The sequence below is a fragment of the Balaenoptera acutorostrata genome, chromosome 13 (genome assembly GCF_949987535.1).
Source record: "Balaenoptera acutorostrata chromosome 13, mBalAcu1.1, whole genome shotgun sequence".
NCBI classification, from domain to species: Eukaryota; Metazoa; Chordata; class Mammalia; order Artiodactyla; family Balaenopteridae; genus Balaenoptera; species Balaenoptera acutorostrata.
The window spans coordinates 75316123-75329624 of record NC_080076.1 but is presented as its reverse complement, the minus strand read 5'-3'; the positions used below and the strand labels follow the sequence as shown (position 1 = coordinate 75329624).

General features: G+C 44.7%; 1 protein-coding gene and 1 long non-coding RNA gene across 2 annotated transcripts; one reads left to right on the top strand and one right to left on the bottom strand.

Annotated features, from left to right (window-relative positions):
* Positions 1-2886: 2886 nt before the first annotated feature.
* Positions 2887-5859, bottom strand: LOC103002841 (uncharacterized). Its single transcript, XR_450829.2, has 3 exons — positions 5752-5859; positions 4686-4853; positions 2887-3023 (listed from the first exon to the last, which is right to left on the bottom strand). It is a non-coding gene; the product is annotated as an uncharacterized LOC103002841 (long non-coding RNA).
* A 194-nt stretch (positions 5860-6053) lies between these two features.
* Positions 6054-11859, top strand: C13H12orf76 (chromosome 13 C12orf76 homolog). The gene is made up of 2 exons (XM_057526751.1): positions 6054-6219; positions 10602-11859. The coding sequence occupies exons 1-2, from the start codon at positions 6087-6089 to the stop codon at positions 10685-10687; spliced, it is 219 nt and encodes a 72-aa protein (XP_057382734.1). The 5' UTR covers positions 6054-6086; the 3' UTR covers positions 10688-11859.
* Positions 11860-13502: the final 1643 nt, after the last annotated feature.

The window sequence follows — 13502 nt, the reverse complement described above, 5'->3', positions numbered from 1 at the left end:
AGAACTTTCTCTATTATCTGCTCATTTTCTATGTTAATCTAAAACTGTCCTAAATACTAAAATCTATTCATTAAAAAAATAATCTGAAAAAAAAATCTGGCTGCACTGTTTCATGGAAAGACCTACTTCTGCTAATGTTCAGCAATCAGCTAATACCCAAACATTAGCTAAGACCTTGTTTACTATTAAATGTAAACCAAATCTGAGTTGTAAATGCATCTTTACTTCTCTGGTCATAGCATAAATTACTGACTTAGTATATCTAAATTTTCACACAATGGAAAAAAAAAAGAATATGGCTTAGCATTTCTATACTTTTACATATAGTACACTGAATAAACTTCAATCATTATTCTTCAATCTACTTAATGACTTAATTTCCAAAGTACCTTCAATTGACCCATTTGTAGGGTGCACTTTGGGGTATGGCAGGATGCCCATTTCTCTGACCCACTTCTGGGGGTGAGATGCATATCTTCTTGAATGAGGATCAAATTTTCTTTTTGTATCTATCAGGCCAGATTCTGGGAAATGCATTCACAACAAAGAGAGCTGCTGACATCTTGCTAGCAGAAGAGCACAGGAAAATTAGTGATAACTTATTCACAGTTCAAACCTTTGATCCCATTATTCACCAGCTGCCTAGCAGAGCCTCCTGAATCGAAGCTGGGCTTTAGGAAGATCTTGCAGTTTGGCGTGCACTTAAAACACCCAAGAGACAGACTGCATGGGCAAATACCTTTATTTAGATGGGGCAATATAGGAAGGCAGCACAGTACAGACTGAGAGCATGGGTGCTGGTGCCTGATCACCTGGGTTCAAATCCCACTAGAAGCTGCATGAACCTAGGAAGATTATGTACCCTTCTGTGCCTGAGTTCTCTGCACTGTTCTTAAACAGAACCTATAGCATCATAGTATATGAGGCGTAAAATGATTAAATACAAGGAAAGATTAAGAAAGAGTACTTCAGAAGTCCTCTTTAAGTGTTTGATCACTAAATGCCTGGAAGGATAAGTTAGAAACTAGGTAGGGTTGCCTCCAGAGAGAGGACTTGGATGGCTATACGACAGGGAAGGGTGGATGCTTACTTTCCATCCTTTACGTGGGAAGGGCACTTTACAGCTCATGGAGAATATCTGTTATCATCTCCTGTGACCCCCACGTCAGCCCTGTGGAATGGGCAGTGCAGGAGCTGTAAAACCCACATTCTGTAGTTCACAGCACTGAAATTTAGAGATTTTAAGTGCCTCGTCCAGTCACATGATGCACGATGGAATTGGGAAAGGAATGTAGTTGGTTCCTTGAGGACAGAGATCCCTGAACCCCTAAGACTTCTAGATTGTGCCCTATACACAAATCAAGGGCTCCTCTCCCTCTTTTTTTTCAAAATACCCTGCCCCAGGGTTTCTGTGGGAGAGAGTTGATGCCCTGGAGGAGAATCTGAGCTACAAGAAGGGCTTAAACCCTGACCCAGCCTTCTGCCTCTAAGTTTCAACTCCTGACCCCAAACATGGCAGATTCCTCCAAACAGAGCCCCTTTGAAGGACAAGGGGAAGTATTACAACCATGTGTCCATCCTCCCCCAGCATCTTCCCACTGTCAGCTGTCTCACATTGAGCCTTCCTGATGACCAGTGGACTACCCTGAACGACCAGGGGTCTGTTTGGCCCCCAAGCTGGCTTGGAACTCAGGACTTTCCAAACCAACTGTCACGTGACAGCTCTGCCAAGAATTAACTTCCTTTCAACGGACCAACCCTGGATGAGCAGTTCATGAGACCTAACTGGGAAAGTAGGCATCTAGGCTGGTGCATTGGTAATTTAACGAATTGAGTCTGTGACCCTCAATGTTTCACTGACTATTGATGTGAGCAACTGTCTGAGCAGCCTGGCAGGGGAGGGGCCCCAGCTGCACTGGCTCTGAGTGCACACCTTTTCTGCTCATCCTTCCTCACCAGAATCCAGGCCCTACAAGCTTCTCATCGTCCCTAGATCCTGCAGTAGCAGAGGACAGGCTCCCATCTCCTCCTAAAGGGACCCCTCCATAGCCCCACCCTAGAGACCCTACCCTAGGACTTTCTCTGAGGATGACCCAGGCCCTCCTAACCTCGGTCACCAAATGTTCATTCCACTAACCTGATTGTCTCTTCTCTCGACTCTCCCAGGAAGCATCCAAACACCCAGTGATCCTTATGGAAATGCTGCCATGAAATCCCAGTTTCTTTCCTTTCTAAAAATCTCTGAATCTAGACTGCTAATAATTGGTATTGGATTTTGGCATCACCATTCAGAAGAGTTTGGCCTGTAATTCCCCTTTCGTGTAATGTCTATTGCTAAGATGGTATCAAAATTCTCCTGATCTGATAAAAACAGTGTGGGTGTGGTTCCTCTAAATCTCTTCTCTGGAAGACTGTGTTCAAGACTGGCATTATTCCTATCTTAAATATATGGAAGAATTCAGAGGAAGACACCAGGGCCAGAAGTTTGCTTTGTGAGAAAAATATTCTCGGTATTTTTTTTTATTTGATGGCTGCTTTACATATTATATGGTGCACAGATATTAAGTATACAGCTTGATGACTTCTTATAAATATAAATGTGTGTACTGCCAAAATCCAAATCAATATAAAGAATTTCTGAAACACCTACACAGCATTGTTTTTGCTATTTCCCAGTCAGCAACCCCCAAAAGGAACCCAATGTTCTGACTATGACCACTATATTTTATATTTCTCTGCTTTCAACATCAAATAAATGGAAACACAAGTATGAACACCTTTGTATCTGGCTGAATATTATGTCTGAATAGTACTGGAATTCATCGATGTTGTTATGAGAAGCAAGAATTTATTCTGAATTGCTGTCTCAGTATATAACATTGTACGTATAAGCACAATAAGTTTACTTCCTCTACGTCTTACATACCCTGTGTCATTTCCCATGGTGGTTACTCAGAATGATGCAGCGATGAATGATTCTGTACAGCCCTCCAGGTGGACATAAGCATGTCTCCTTCATGTGTCTGAGGGAGAGAAGCCAGTCAAAAAATATATATAACATATCGTATGATTCCATTTATATGAAATGTCCAGATTAGGCAAATCCATAGACACAGAACATAGATTAGTGGTTGCCTGGAGCTAGGGGGAAAGGAGAATGTTTCCTGTTGATTGAAAGTGTTTAGTGACATGGGCTTCCCTGGTGGCGCAGTGGTTAAGAATCCACCTGCCAATGCAGGGGACACGGGTTCAAGCCCTGGTCCGGGAAGATCCTACATGCTGCGGAGCAGTTAAGCCCGCGCCCCGCAACTACTGAAGTCCGCGTGCCTAGAGCCCATGCTCTGCGACAAGAGAAGCCACAGCAACGAGAAGCCCGGCAACACAACAAAGAGCAGCCCCTGCTCTCTGCAACTAGAGAAAGCCCGCTAACAGCAACAAAGACCCAACGCAGCCAAAAAAAAAAGAAAAATTAAAATAAATTTATATTAAAAAAAAGTGTTTAGTCACAGATTCCAAATGGTTTACTAGTTGTAGGAGTTAGTTCCTGAGTCTTTTTTTTTTTAATTTTATTTATTTATTTATTTATGGCTGTGTTGGGTCTTCGTTTCTGTGCGAGGGCTTTCTCTAGTTGCGGCAAGCGGGGGCCACTCTTCATCGCGGTGCGGGGGCCTCTCACTATCGCGGCCTCTCTTGTTGCGGAGCACAGGCTCCAGACGCGCAGGCTCAGCAATTGTGGCTCATGGGCTTAGTCGCTCCGCGGCATGTGGGATCCTCCCAGACCAGGGCTCGAACCCGTGTCCCCTGCATTGGCAGGCAGACTCTCAACCACTGCACCACCAGGGAAGCCCAGTTCCTGAGTCTTAACACAAACTTTGGAAGGTCATTTATGTTCCTTTACACAGAAATCCCCCTGGCCAGGGACATAGTTCTCTGGAATAGAATTGTGACTCAGTGTCATCAAACAAACAAAAAAAGATGCAACTTTCAAAGTGCTTGAAGTAGATGTACTCAAAATGATGGAGGGCAAAAGTTGCCAAGTTGATGGCTTTAAAATTAGAATGTTAATGAAGCTAAATTTCAGCCTGTCTCAGGACACAGGAGCATAAACATGATTCTGTTTGAGGAAAATGAAAAAGGCAACCTTGATTAACAATAAAAAGGACAAATGGTACAGGAGAGGACAGCTGCTTCCCTGCTCTAAATGTAGGTGAAAATATACATTTTGCAGCTGTATTTTAAATATATAACTTTCTTGGAAGCCAGTCTCTTGTCATTATTTGACACTCTACTTCTGCTGGGGTTTTAACATTTTGAAAATGCAATCTCAAGTGCCCAAGTAAGAAAAATGGTCTAAAAGGACATGAAGGTCATATGTGGAATTCCTGTTTCATGTCAACATGCACTGAAATGAATTAAGGACATGAGAGGGAGGAGGTGAGAGCAAAGATGGCTGGGTCCTACTTCAGCTGAAAGGACAGGTCAACAACTGAGACAGTCACTCCCTTTGCTAAAATAGTTGGGATACTTCTTGTTCAACTCAGGTTTCTGCAGGTCTACTATGTCAGGATCCTTTGGGGTGAAAATCACAGCCACCTGACTCAACAAAGAAACTAAAGCAAAAAAAAGAAAGGAAGGAGGGAAGGAAGGAATGAAAGGAAGAAGGAAGAAAGAAGAAAGAAACTTACTGGGTCAAGTGACTGCAAAGTCTAGCCCAGGTGTCTGGGGCTAGATGCTCAATGTCATCAGACTTCATTTCCATCTCTGCAATCATCTCAGAGTTCCTTTCTTCTGTGTTGGTTTCATCGTCTCAGCGAATGGTAAAATATGCAGAACAATACCTAGGTAAACAATACCTTGACCCAGGTATTATTCTGTGCAGCATTGGGCCAAACACTTAACTAAGCTGTTTCCTCATTTATTCAGCCAACATTCATGGAACATAATATGCTACTCTTCTAGGCTATGAAACAACAGTGAGCAAGAACAAATCTCTGCCCTCATGGACCTTACATTCTAGGATGATAGCAGGTACCCAGTGCCAACTAAAAATTGTCTCTCGCCATCTGCCTCTATGAGGATGATGTCACTAGCCACTGCAGTCACTGACCTTCAACACACCCTGAAAGGAGTTCCGGTAAGAGATCAGGAATGTGGCACTCTGTGCTCTGGGAAAAACTGGCAGAACAGGCCTTCAGGTAGTTAGATCTTTTTCAGAAGACTTTATAAGCCCAATTTCTTGCATCTTAAATCTAGGAAAGCACTAAAATCATTGACAGAGACATCTGCTCCTCGTGACTAGCAGCAACCTTCTGCCAAAACGTGTGCTTGATTGCACCTATCCCCCTTCACTAAAATCATATATATAGCAACCTGCCCCCCCCCGCAACCTCTTCAGAGCAGTTCCTCAGAGCTATCTGAGAGGCTGTCTCCTGGGCTATGGTCCTCATTTTGCCCCAAATAAAACTTAACTCACAACTCTCACATTGTGATTTTTTTTCTCCAGTCAACAACACAAAATAACAAAATTCAGGTTAAATGTATAGGGTAAATGGGGAGAAGTTAAGAGGGGATGAAAGAGACAAAAGAGTAGGAAGTGTATATATAGAGGGAGTGGAAGGGCTGCAATTTCAGAAAAAGATGTCCAGGTAAAGACTCCCTGAGAAGGTGGCATTTGTAAAATAGGAATACCGTGTCTATTTCTCAGGTCTGTGGTGGAGATTTAGTAAGAAAATACACGGATTTGTAAAATACCTTCAATAGGTCCAAAATGGACCTAAGAATCCTCTCTGGAAAGAGGCCCGCCTAGAACTCAAAGAAAGAGAAACTTTGGTCAGGGCGGAACTGGGACCGAGGTGGACGTTGCCGCGACGGAACGGTGATCCCCCTGAAAATTGGCCCGGGCGGAAACGTTGGTCCTGGAGGAACGTGGATCCGGGAGGAAGCTTGGTGAGGGCCGAACTCTGGCCGGGGCGTACAGTTACCCTGGCAACGCCGCGCGCCCGGTGCGACGGAAGGCGGTGCGTGAGAGGTAACAGGGGCGGGGCTTCCGGCGGAAGTGGGTAGCTCTCCACTGCTGGGTAGGGAAGATGCTGCGTCCAGGTTGGCGGTGGCTTTGCCTCGGACTGTGCAGCCTCCTGCTGGGACAGGCGGAGGCCCCGAGCCCCGTGGAGCCGCCGGAGCGGAGCCGGCCGTATGCGGTGCTGCGTGGGCAGAACCTGGGTGAGCGGCCGCGGGCGGGCGGGCGGGTGGCGAGTTCGGTTCTGTGCTTTTGCCGCTCCAGGCAGCCGGAGCTTCGCACGCGCGGGGCGGACGGCGGGAGCCGTGTGGGGGCAGGCGGTGCAGGTGCGACCCTCTCTCCAAAGACCTGGGACAGAGGCCTGAGCTGCGGTTCAGCGAAAGGCCTGGTCCTCGGTGGGCTTGATACATTGCTGGTTGCATGAATGACCCGGGTCACAATCTGGGTCCCCTCCTCTGTGGCTGTGTGGGCCCAAGCTAGGCAATACGGCGCATGATATATACCCCATCCCCTCTTATTTTCTAATGGAATTAATAGTCATAGTCATAATGATAATTGGCATTTGTTGAGCATTTTCTGTATACCGTGTTGTACTAAGCGCTTTGTGTACATGAGTTTATTTCAGCCTCACAGTAAGTTAATCAGAAAGGTACGGTTTTCAGCCCTGTTTACAGATAAGGGGAATGAAACTCGGAGAGGTGAAGTTCTTTGTCCAAGGTTACACAGCTAGGAAGTGGTGGAGGCCAGTAGGAGAACCTAAGTTTTGTGGGGCTTGAATCATACCTTTTGGGAGGATGTCATCAGCATGCACATATATATACACACATACATACGTACGTGTATGGACGTACATGGCTTTGGAAGGGGCCCTGGAGCTTAAAGCTTGGCAAACTTCACAATAACTCTCTACATCTTGTTCTGCCATAGTCCTTTCTTTGTGCTGAACGTCATTGGTATGTCTGTATATCTGCAAAGCTGCTACATAGTATTGTTTCTGGATTACCTTGACTCTCCATGAACTCTTTGTCTGTCATGTATTGACCACTTACTGTGTCCGTAGCACTCTGCTAAGTGGTTTCCATACATTATCCTGCTTAATCCTTCAGAACAGGATTTCTCAACCTAGGTACTACTGACATATTGGACCAGATGATTCTTTGTTAGGGGGTGGGGAACATACTATTCTGAGCACACACTGTTCTGAGCACTGTAAGATGTTTAGCAGCGTCCCCAGCCTTTACTCACTAGATGCCAGTAGCACACCCCACTTCCGGTCCAGATAATAAAAATGTCTCTCGACATTTGCCAAATGGATTTTGCCACTGGGGCAAAATCCCGCTGGTTGAGAACAGTACTATTCAAAGTGTGGTGGCAGAGCAGTGAAGTCTGCAAACTATTTGTTATCTGCAAAGAGATGTCTTACAGCACTTGAGATTGTTTAGAAATTTAACGGTTTGACATTGTTGCAACATCCAAGCAACTAGAAACCACTTCTAGGTCCCTAAACCGGAATGCTTTCTAGGTAGAGGGAGCTGCTAATTAGTCATACACAGTAGGGCTAGGTAGTGGCCTGGGACAGACTAAAAGTTACAAAAACTAGTCCTTTACCACAGCTTTGTTTGAGAAACACTGCCCTAGGCCATTCTGTGCAGTGGGTATTTTTATCTCCATTTTTAAAGAAGAGGAAGCAGACACAGAGAGACTGTGTAAATTCTGTAAGGTCACGTAGCCTGTAAGTGTAGACAGGAACCCAGACAGTCTAACCCCAAACCCTGCGTTCTTGACCATTGTGCTGCACTGCCTGTCTTGGTGATAATAATGGCTTTCATTTATCATGGGCTTATTATCTGTCTGGCACTGTGTTGAGCGCTTTTCATATGAAATATGAAAAAATTTTTGAGCTCTAAAATGAGATTTATTTGAATAAGATACAGTTGATAGATAAAACAGTAATGATGTGGATATGCTTTTCTAATTTTCCAATATTTTGGTTGGTTGACAAACAAATGTCACAGAAGTATTCCAAATAAGAGTTGGAACTGCCAGGAATATTGTAGAAAAAATGTTCACATGCAGTGAAAACCTGGATCAAATGCCTTTTGGGACCCTTCCAAGGCTAAGATTTTCGGATTCTTTTAGAATATGCCGGCCACTTTAATTATTATATTTAAAACAATAGATTCCATGTGACAGTGTTAACTCAATATTTAAAAAAAAATGCAGTATTAGAATAGTTCCAAAACACTACAAAAACATTTCACTTGGGACTTCCCTGGTGGCGCAGTGGTTAAGAATCCGCCTGGCAATGCAGGGGACACGGGTTCGAGCCCTGGTCCAGGAAGATCCCACATGCCGCGGAGCAACTAAGCCCGTGCGCCACAACTACTGAGCCTGCGCTCTAGAGCCCACGTGCCACGACTACTGAAACCCGTGCGCCTAGAGCCTGTGCTCCGCAACAAGAGAAGCCACCACAATGAGAAGCCTGTGCACCGCAACGAAGAGTAGCCCCCACTCGCCGCAACTGGAGAAAGCCCCTGCACAGCAATGAAGACCCAACACAGCCAAAAATAAATAAATAAAATAAATAAATTTTAAAAAACCAAAACATTTCACTTGAAATTCACTATTTTAATGACATTGATATTTAGGCCTTGGGAGATGGGTTTCATTTGCCCCATGTTATAGGGTAGAGAATGAGGCTCGAAAAGGGGAAGTGACCATAAGGAAGGACCTAAGTAGTCTTAATGGTTCTGCCAGGGCCTGCCATTCAGGCAACTAAGGGGAGGGAGAAAAGATAATGATGAAGAGTGGAAGATCAAGGCCCAAAAGTATAGCTATTCCAGTGGATATCATGTACCTAACAACTCTTGGTTTTAAGCTCATTTTTTGTATTTTTTAAACTTTTTTTAAAAATTAATTAATTTATTAATTTATTTATTTTTGGCTGTGTTGGGTCTTCGTTTCTGTGCCAGGGCTTTCTCTAGTTGCGGCGAACGGGGGCCACTCTTCATCGCGGTGCACGGGCCTCTCACTATCGCAGCCTCTCTTGTTGCGGAGCATAGGCTCCAGACGCCCAGGCTCAGTAATTGTGGCTTACGGGCCCAGTTGTCCCGCGGCATGTGGGATCTGCCCAGACCAGGGCTCGAACCCGTGTCCCCTGCATTGGCAGGCGGATTCTCAACCACTGCACCACCAGGGAAGCCCCATTTTTTGTATTTTTTAAGAAGACTTCCATTCTCCAATTCTAGTCCCCTGCATTCCTGCTTTGGGAGGTTTTTGGTTTTGTTTTGTTTTTTTAGAGCCTTTCCAAAACGCAAAAAAAATGGGTTTAAATGGAATAAGACAGCTTTAGGTCCAATTGTAGTCAGAGCCTTAGAAACTCATGGAATTCTGAACTTTAAAAATTATGGCAGGGACTTCCCTGGTGGCACAGTGGTTAAGAATCCACCTGCCAATGCAGGGGACACGGGTTCGATCCCTGGTCTGGGAAGATCCCACATGCCGCAGAGCAACTAAGCAACTTATTTATTAAAATAAATAAATAAGTTTGTTACAAAAAAAAATTAGGGCAGGTATTTAGGTAACAAGGGCTATTTTGAGATACGACATCCAGCTCATATAAGTCATAGATTTTGTTTAACAGAGACCTTTTTTTTTTGGCTCCATCGGGTCTTCGTTGCTGTGCGCAGGCTTTCTCTAGTTGTGGCGAGCAGGGGCTACTCTTCATTTCGGTGCATGGGCTTCTCCTTGTGGTGGCTTCTCGTTGTAGAGCACAGGCTCTAGGCACGTGGGCTTCAGTAGTTGCAGCACATAGGCTCAGTAGTTGTGGCATGCAGGCCCTAGAGCGCACGGGCTTCAGTAGTTGTGGTGCACTGGCTTAGTTGCCTCGCGGCACGTGAGATCTTAGTAGTTCCCTGACCAGGGATCGAAGTCGCGTCCCCTGCATCGGAAGGCGGATTCTTAACCACTGGACCACCAGGGAAGTCCCAGAGGGATCTTTTTCTCCGACTAAATCAGATCATGTCACTCTTTGCCTACAGCCCTGTCTTTAAACAGGATTAGAACAGGATTTATTAGAATAAAATCCATGTTTCCTTCATGGTCTACAAGGCCCTGCATGAACTGTCTCCAGCCTTCCTCTCTGGCTTCATTCCCCACCTTTCTTCCTTCACTCTTTCCTCCCAGCCACACTCGCCTCCTTCCTGTTCATTGGCTTTCTGGCTTGTTCTGGCCTCAGGGGCTTTCATTAGCTGATCCTTGGGCATGCAGATCTCCACATGGCCGGCTCCTTCCTCCCATTAAGGCCCCAGTTTGTGTGTCCCTTCCTCACTTGCTTCCTCCATCACCACTCCCAGCACTCTCACATTACCGTCTTCCTAATGGCACTTAAAAGCTGTGTGAAATGCTCTCATTTACGTTCTCTCCTCACGTGCATGGAGACATCCCCAGAGAGGGTCTGTCACGGCTGCTTCCCCCACACCTGGCACAGTGCCTGGCACCAAGGGGCGTTTGGCAAATCATTGTCAGTGGAGGACTTACAGAACCTGAAGCTGCCGTTAGGAGGTAACCTGTTTTCCTTTTGCAGTGTTGATGGGAACTATTTTCAGCATCCTGCTGGTGACCGTGATCCTTATGGCATTTTGCGTCTACAAGCCCATTCGGCGCCGGTGATGGCCAAGCCAGCCCTCCCACGAGCATCTGGGAGCAGAATAAGTCATGTTGCACATGGGTCAGTGGAGAAGGTGGAATCAGAACTTAACTGCTTGGAAACGATCATCGGTCTGGACAGTTGGTAAATGCTGAATGATTTAGAAAAAACATCTAGCCATTATCTTATCCTAACACTGTAATGCAAGTATTTGGCCACTTGAGCCTGCTTCTCAGCGTTTCTTTTTATATCCGGCTGTACCTGTTGAAAGTAAGACCTGAAGCTCCAAGGTTCAGTGTAAAGATGGAGTGTTCACGAGAAAGAAAACATGACTTTGTGAGTGATGTAAAAGCCACACTGGAAAGGAATAATCATTAATGCTTGAAAATATTAAGAAGAGTAAGACTTAACATGTAGACATTCCCTGCTTAAGAACCATTTGGTCACAACGGGTTAAGAATCCCAAATGTTTTTAATTATCCCGAGTTGGCCTAGATGCCCCGTTTGCAAAGCAGTGTCAGCTGTGGGGAACATAGGCCGCCACTCCTCACTCTGCACGGAGCTCTGCACTCAGATGCCCCCACTGAAGTCGGGGTCACACCAGCTAGGCCTGTGACCACGGGCACCCTTGGGCTGGGAGGCACTGGGGGTGGCTGGAAGTGTTAGCACTTGGCCCATCTGAAAAAGAACTGGTCCCATTCAAACATGTTGATCTCCTTGTCCTGCACTTAAGTCTTCCCAGCCCTTGGCCTAGAAGTCAGGGCAGCTTTTCTGATTCAGAATTGAAGAGACTCAGCAGGACCTCTTTTCCGCCCTGGGTGGGGTGGGGCTACAGAAGTGCGTGTTCACTGTGGCGGGTGGGTGTGTGTTTACACAATTTAATTTCAACTTTGAAAATGCTGCTATTCATTTGCACTGTTGGTGAACTGGAATTTTCCCCCATGGAAATGATACTTTCGTACATACAGTATTTATTTTATTTTAAGGGTGCTAGGTTTAACTTTGTTGTTAAATTAAAATGCTTATCTTGTTTGTGCTCCATTCAAGCACAGCACTGACTTTTTTTTTTAACAACCGGCACTTAATGTGAAATAACTGATGTGGGATACGGTAACTGACTTAAGGATTTTGTTTGTAACCCTAACATTGAGCCACTGAAACGTGCTTTTGAGCAAAATGTCCATTAAAACGAAAGTAAAATCTTACGTGCTGTTTTATTCCTAGTAATTATTTTCCAAGCGTTTAAAATGCAGGTAGGGAGGGGTGTGTGTGCGCACGTGTGCACACTTGAATCTGATTTAATCTCTTGAGGCACTGTGAAGTGGAATTTTAAATTGATATGTGAAATAACACTACTGCCCCAAGGCAAGCTATTGATTATTTCAGAAAGCTGACTGTAAGTAATCTCTCAGGCTGGGCCAGGGCCCAGAAGACCTGGATTCTTGTCCCAGCTCCAGTTATAAACAGGCTTAACTTCTCTAGAGCCTCAGGTTTTCTCATCTGTGAAATAGTGATATACACACTTTATCTTTCTTTATTATAGTGAGGATCAAATGATGTGAAAACTAACACAGATGGAGATGGGGTTACCACAGTCGGCCTGTGCCTTGGAAGCCTGTGGTTATTGACCGGAGGGAGGACTGGCGGGGATTCTGAGACTTTGGCACGGACAGAGTTAAGTCCCAGGAGCCCACATCCCCGCCTCATATGGGATGCCATGTTTTGATATCTGCCTAAAAACTTACTGCCATTTGTAGAATTTTAAAAGGAAACGGTAAAAACTTGTCAGGCCCATAAACCTTGTGACCTGCCGTTTGCCCAGTAATCACCAGCCAGGTAATTGGATCATGTTCAGTTTTCTGAAACAACCTTGCAATAGTTATTCCACATACAGATCCAAAACCCAGCCTGCATCTTCATCCCAGTGTTACCGTCTGTTAAGTATGAGATTTCAGTCAAAAGTAGGACAAAGAATAACCTTTGTAGAAAAAGGCTTATTTCAGAGAAATGAGTAAAGATGAAAACATCAATTCCAGGAGCGAGAGAGCAGTAAACTGAAAACTTGTATGCACCAGAGGTTGACCAACTGCAATTTTCCAGTGGAATTATTCTCCTGACCTTCATCTTCAGGAGTGCAGAGGGGCAGTGGCTGAACCCTAGTTTTCCTAAACTGAACTGTATTCCAGATACCATGTCCCCTAACAAACACATTCGACTAATTTACACCAATCATAAAAACAAGTTATTTTAGCAAACACTATCTTAACTTTCTTTAAAGTTGAGATTAAGAAGTCTGCAGGTGCTGCTTGCAATTAGGGGCTTGGAGTCTTATTAGTGGATTACAGTTTTTCCCACAGGATCTCAATCTTATAGCCACACTCATTTCTAGACATGGGCCTAGCTTGGACTTTGAACTCCATCATTCACGGCACTGCAGCCATTTGAAGTTGCTGTAGTCCAACTCATCATCTTTGATGTCATCTGCGTGCAGGAGGAAACTGGGACCAAGCTGGTGGTTATGGTCTTTCTCTTTCCTGTCATTATTTAGAGCAGACTTTGCCCTGACACCTCTCATCAAGTATGGTGTGATGGGCTTGTTTGTGGAGCAAGTATCTTAGGAACTTTGTTACCCAGTCAGCCCCCTGTATACCACATCCGTGGATTCACCCAACCACAGATTAAAAATATTTTGGGGAAAAAACATTCCAGAAGGTTCCGAAAAGCAAGACTTGAATTTGCCTCACACCAGCAACTATTTACATTAGCATTTACATTGTATTTATAACTATTTATATAATTTACATTGTATCAGGTGTTATATGTGATCTAGAGATGATT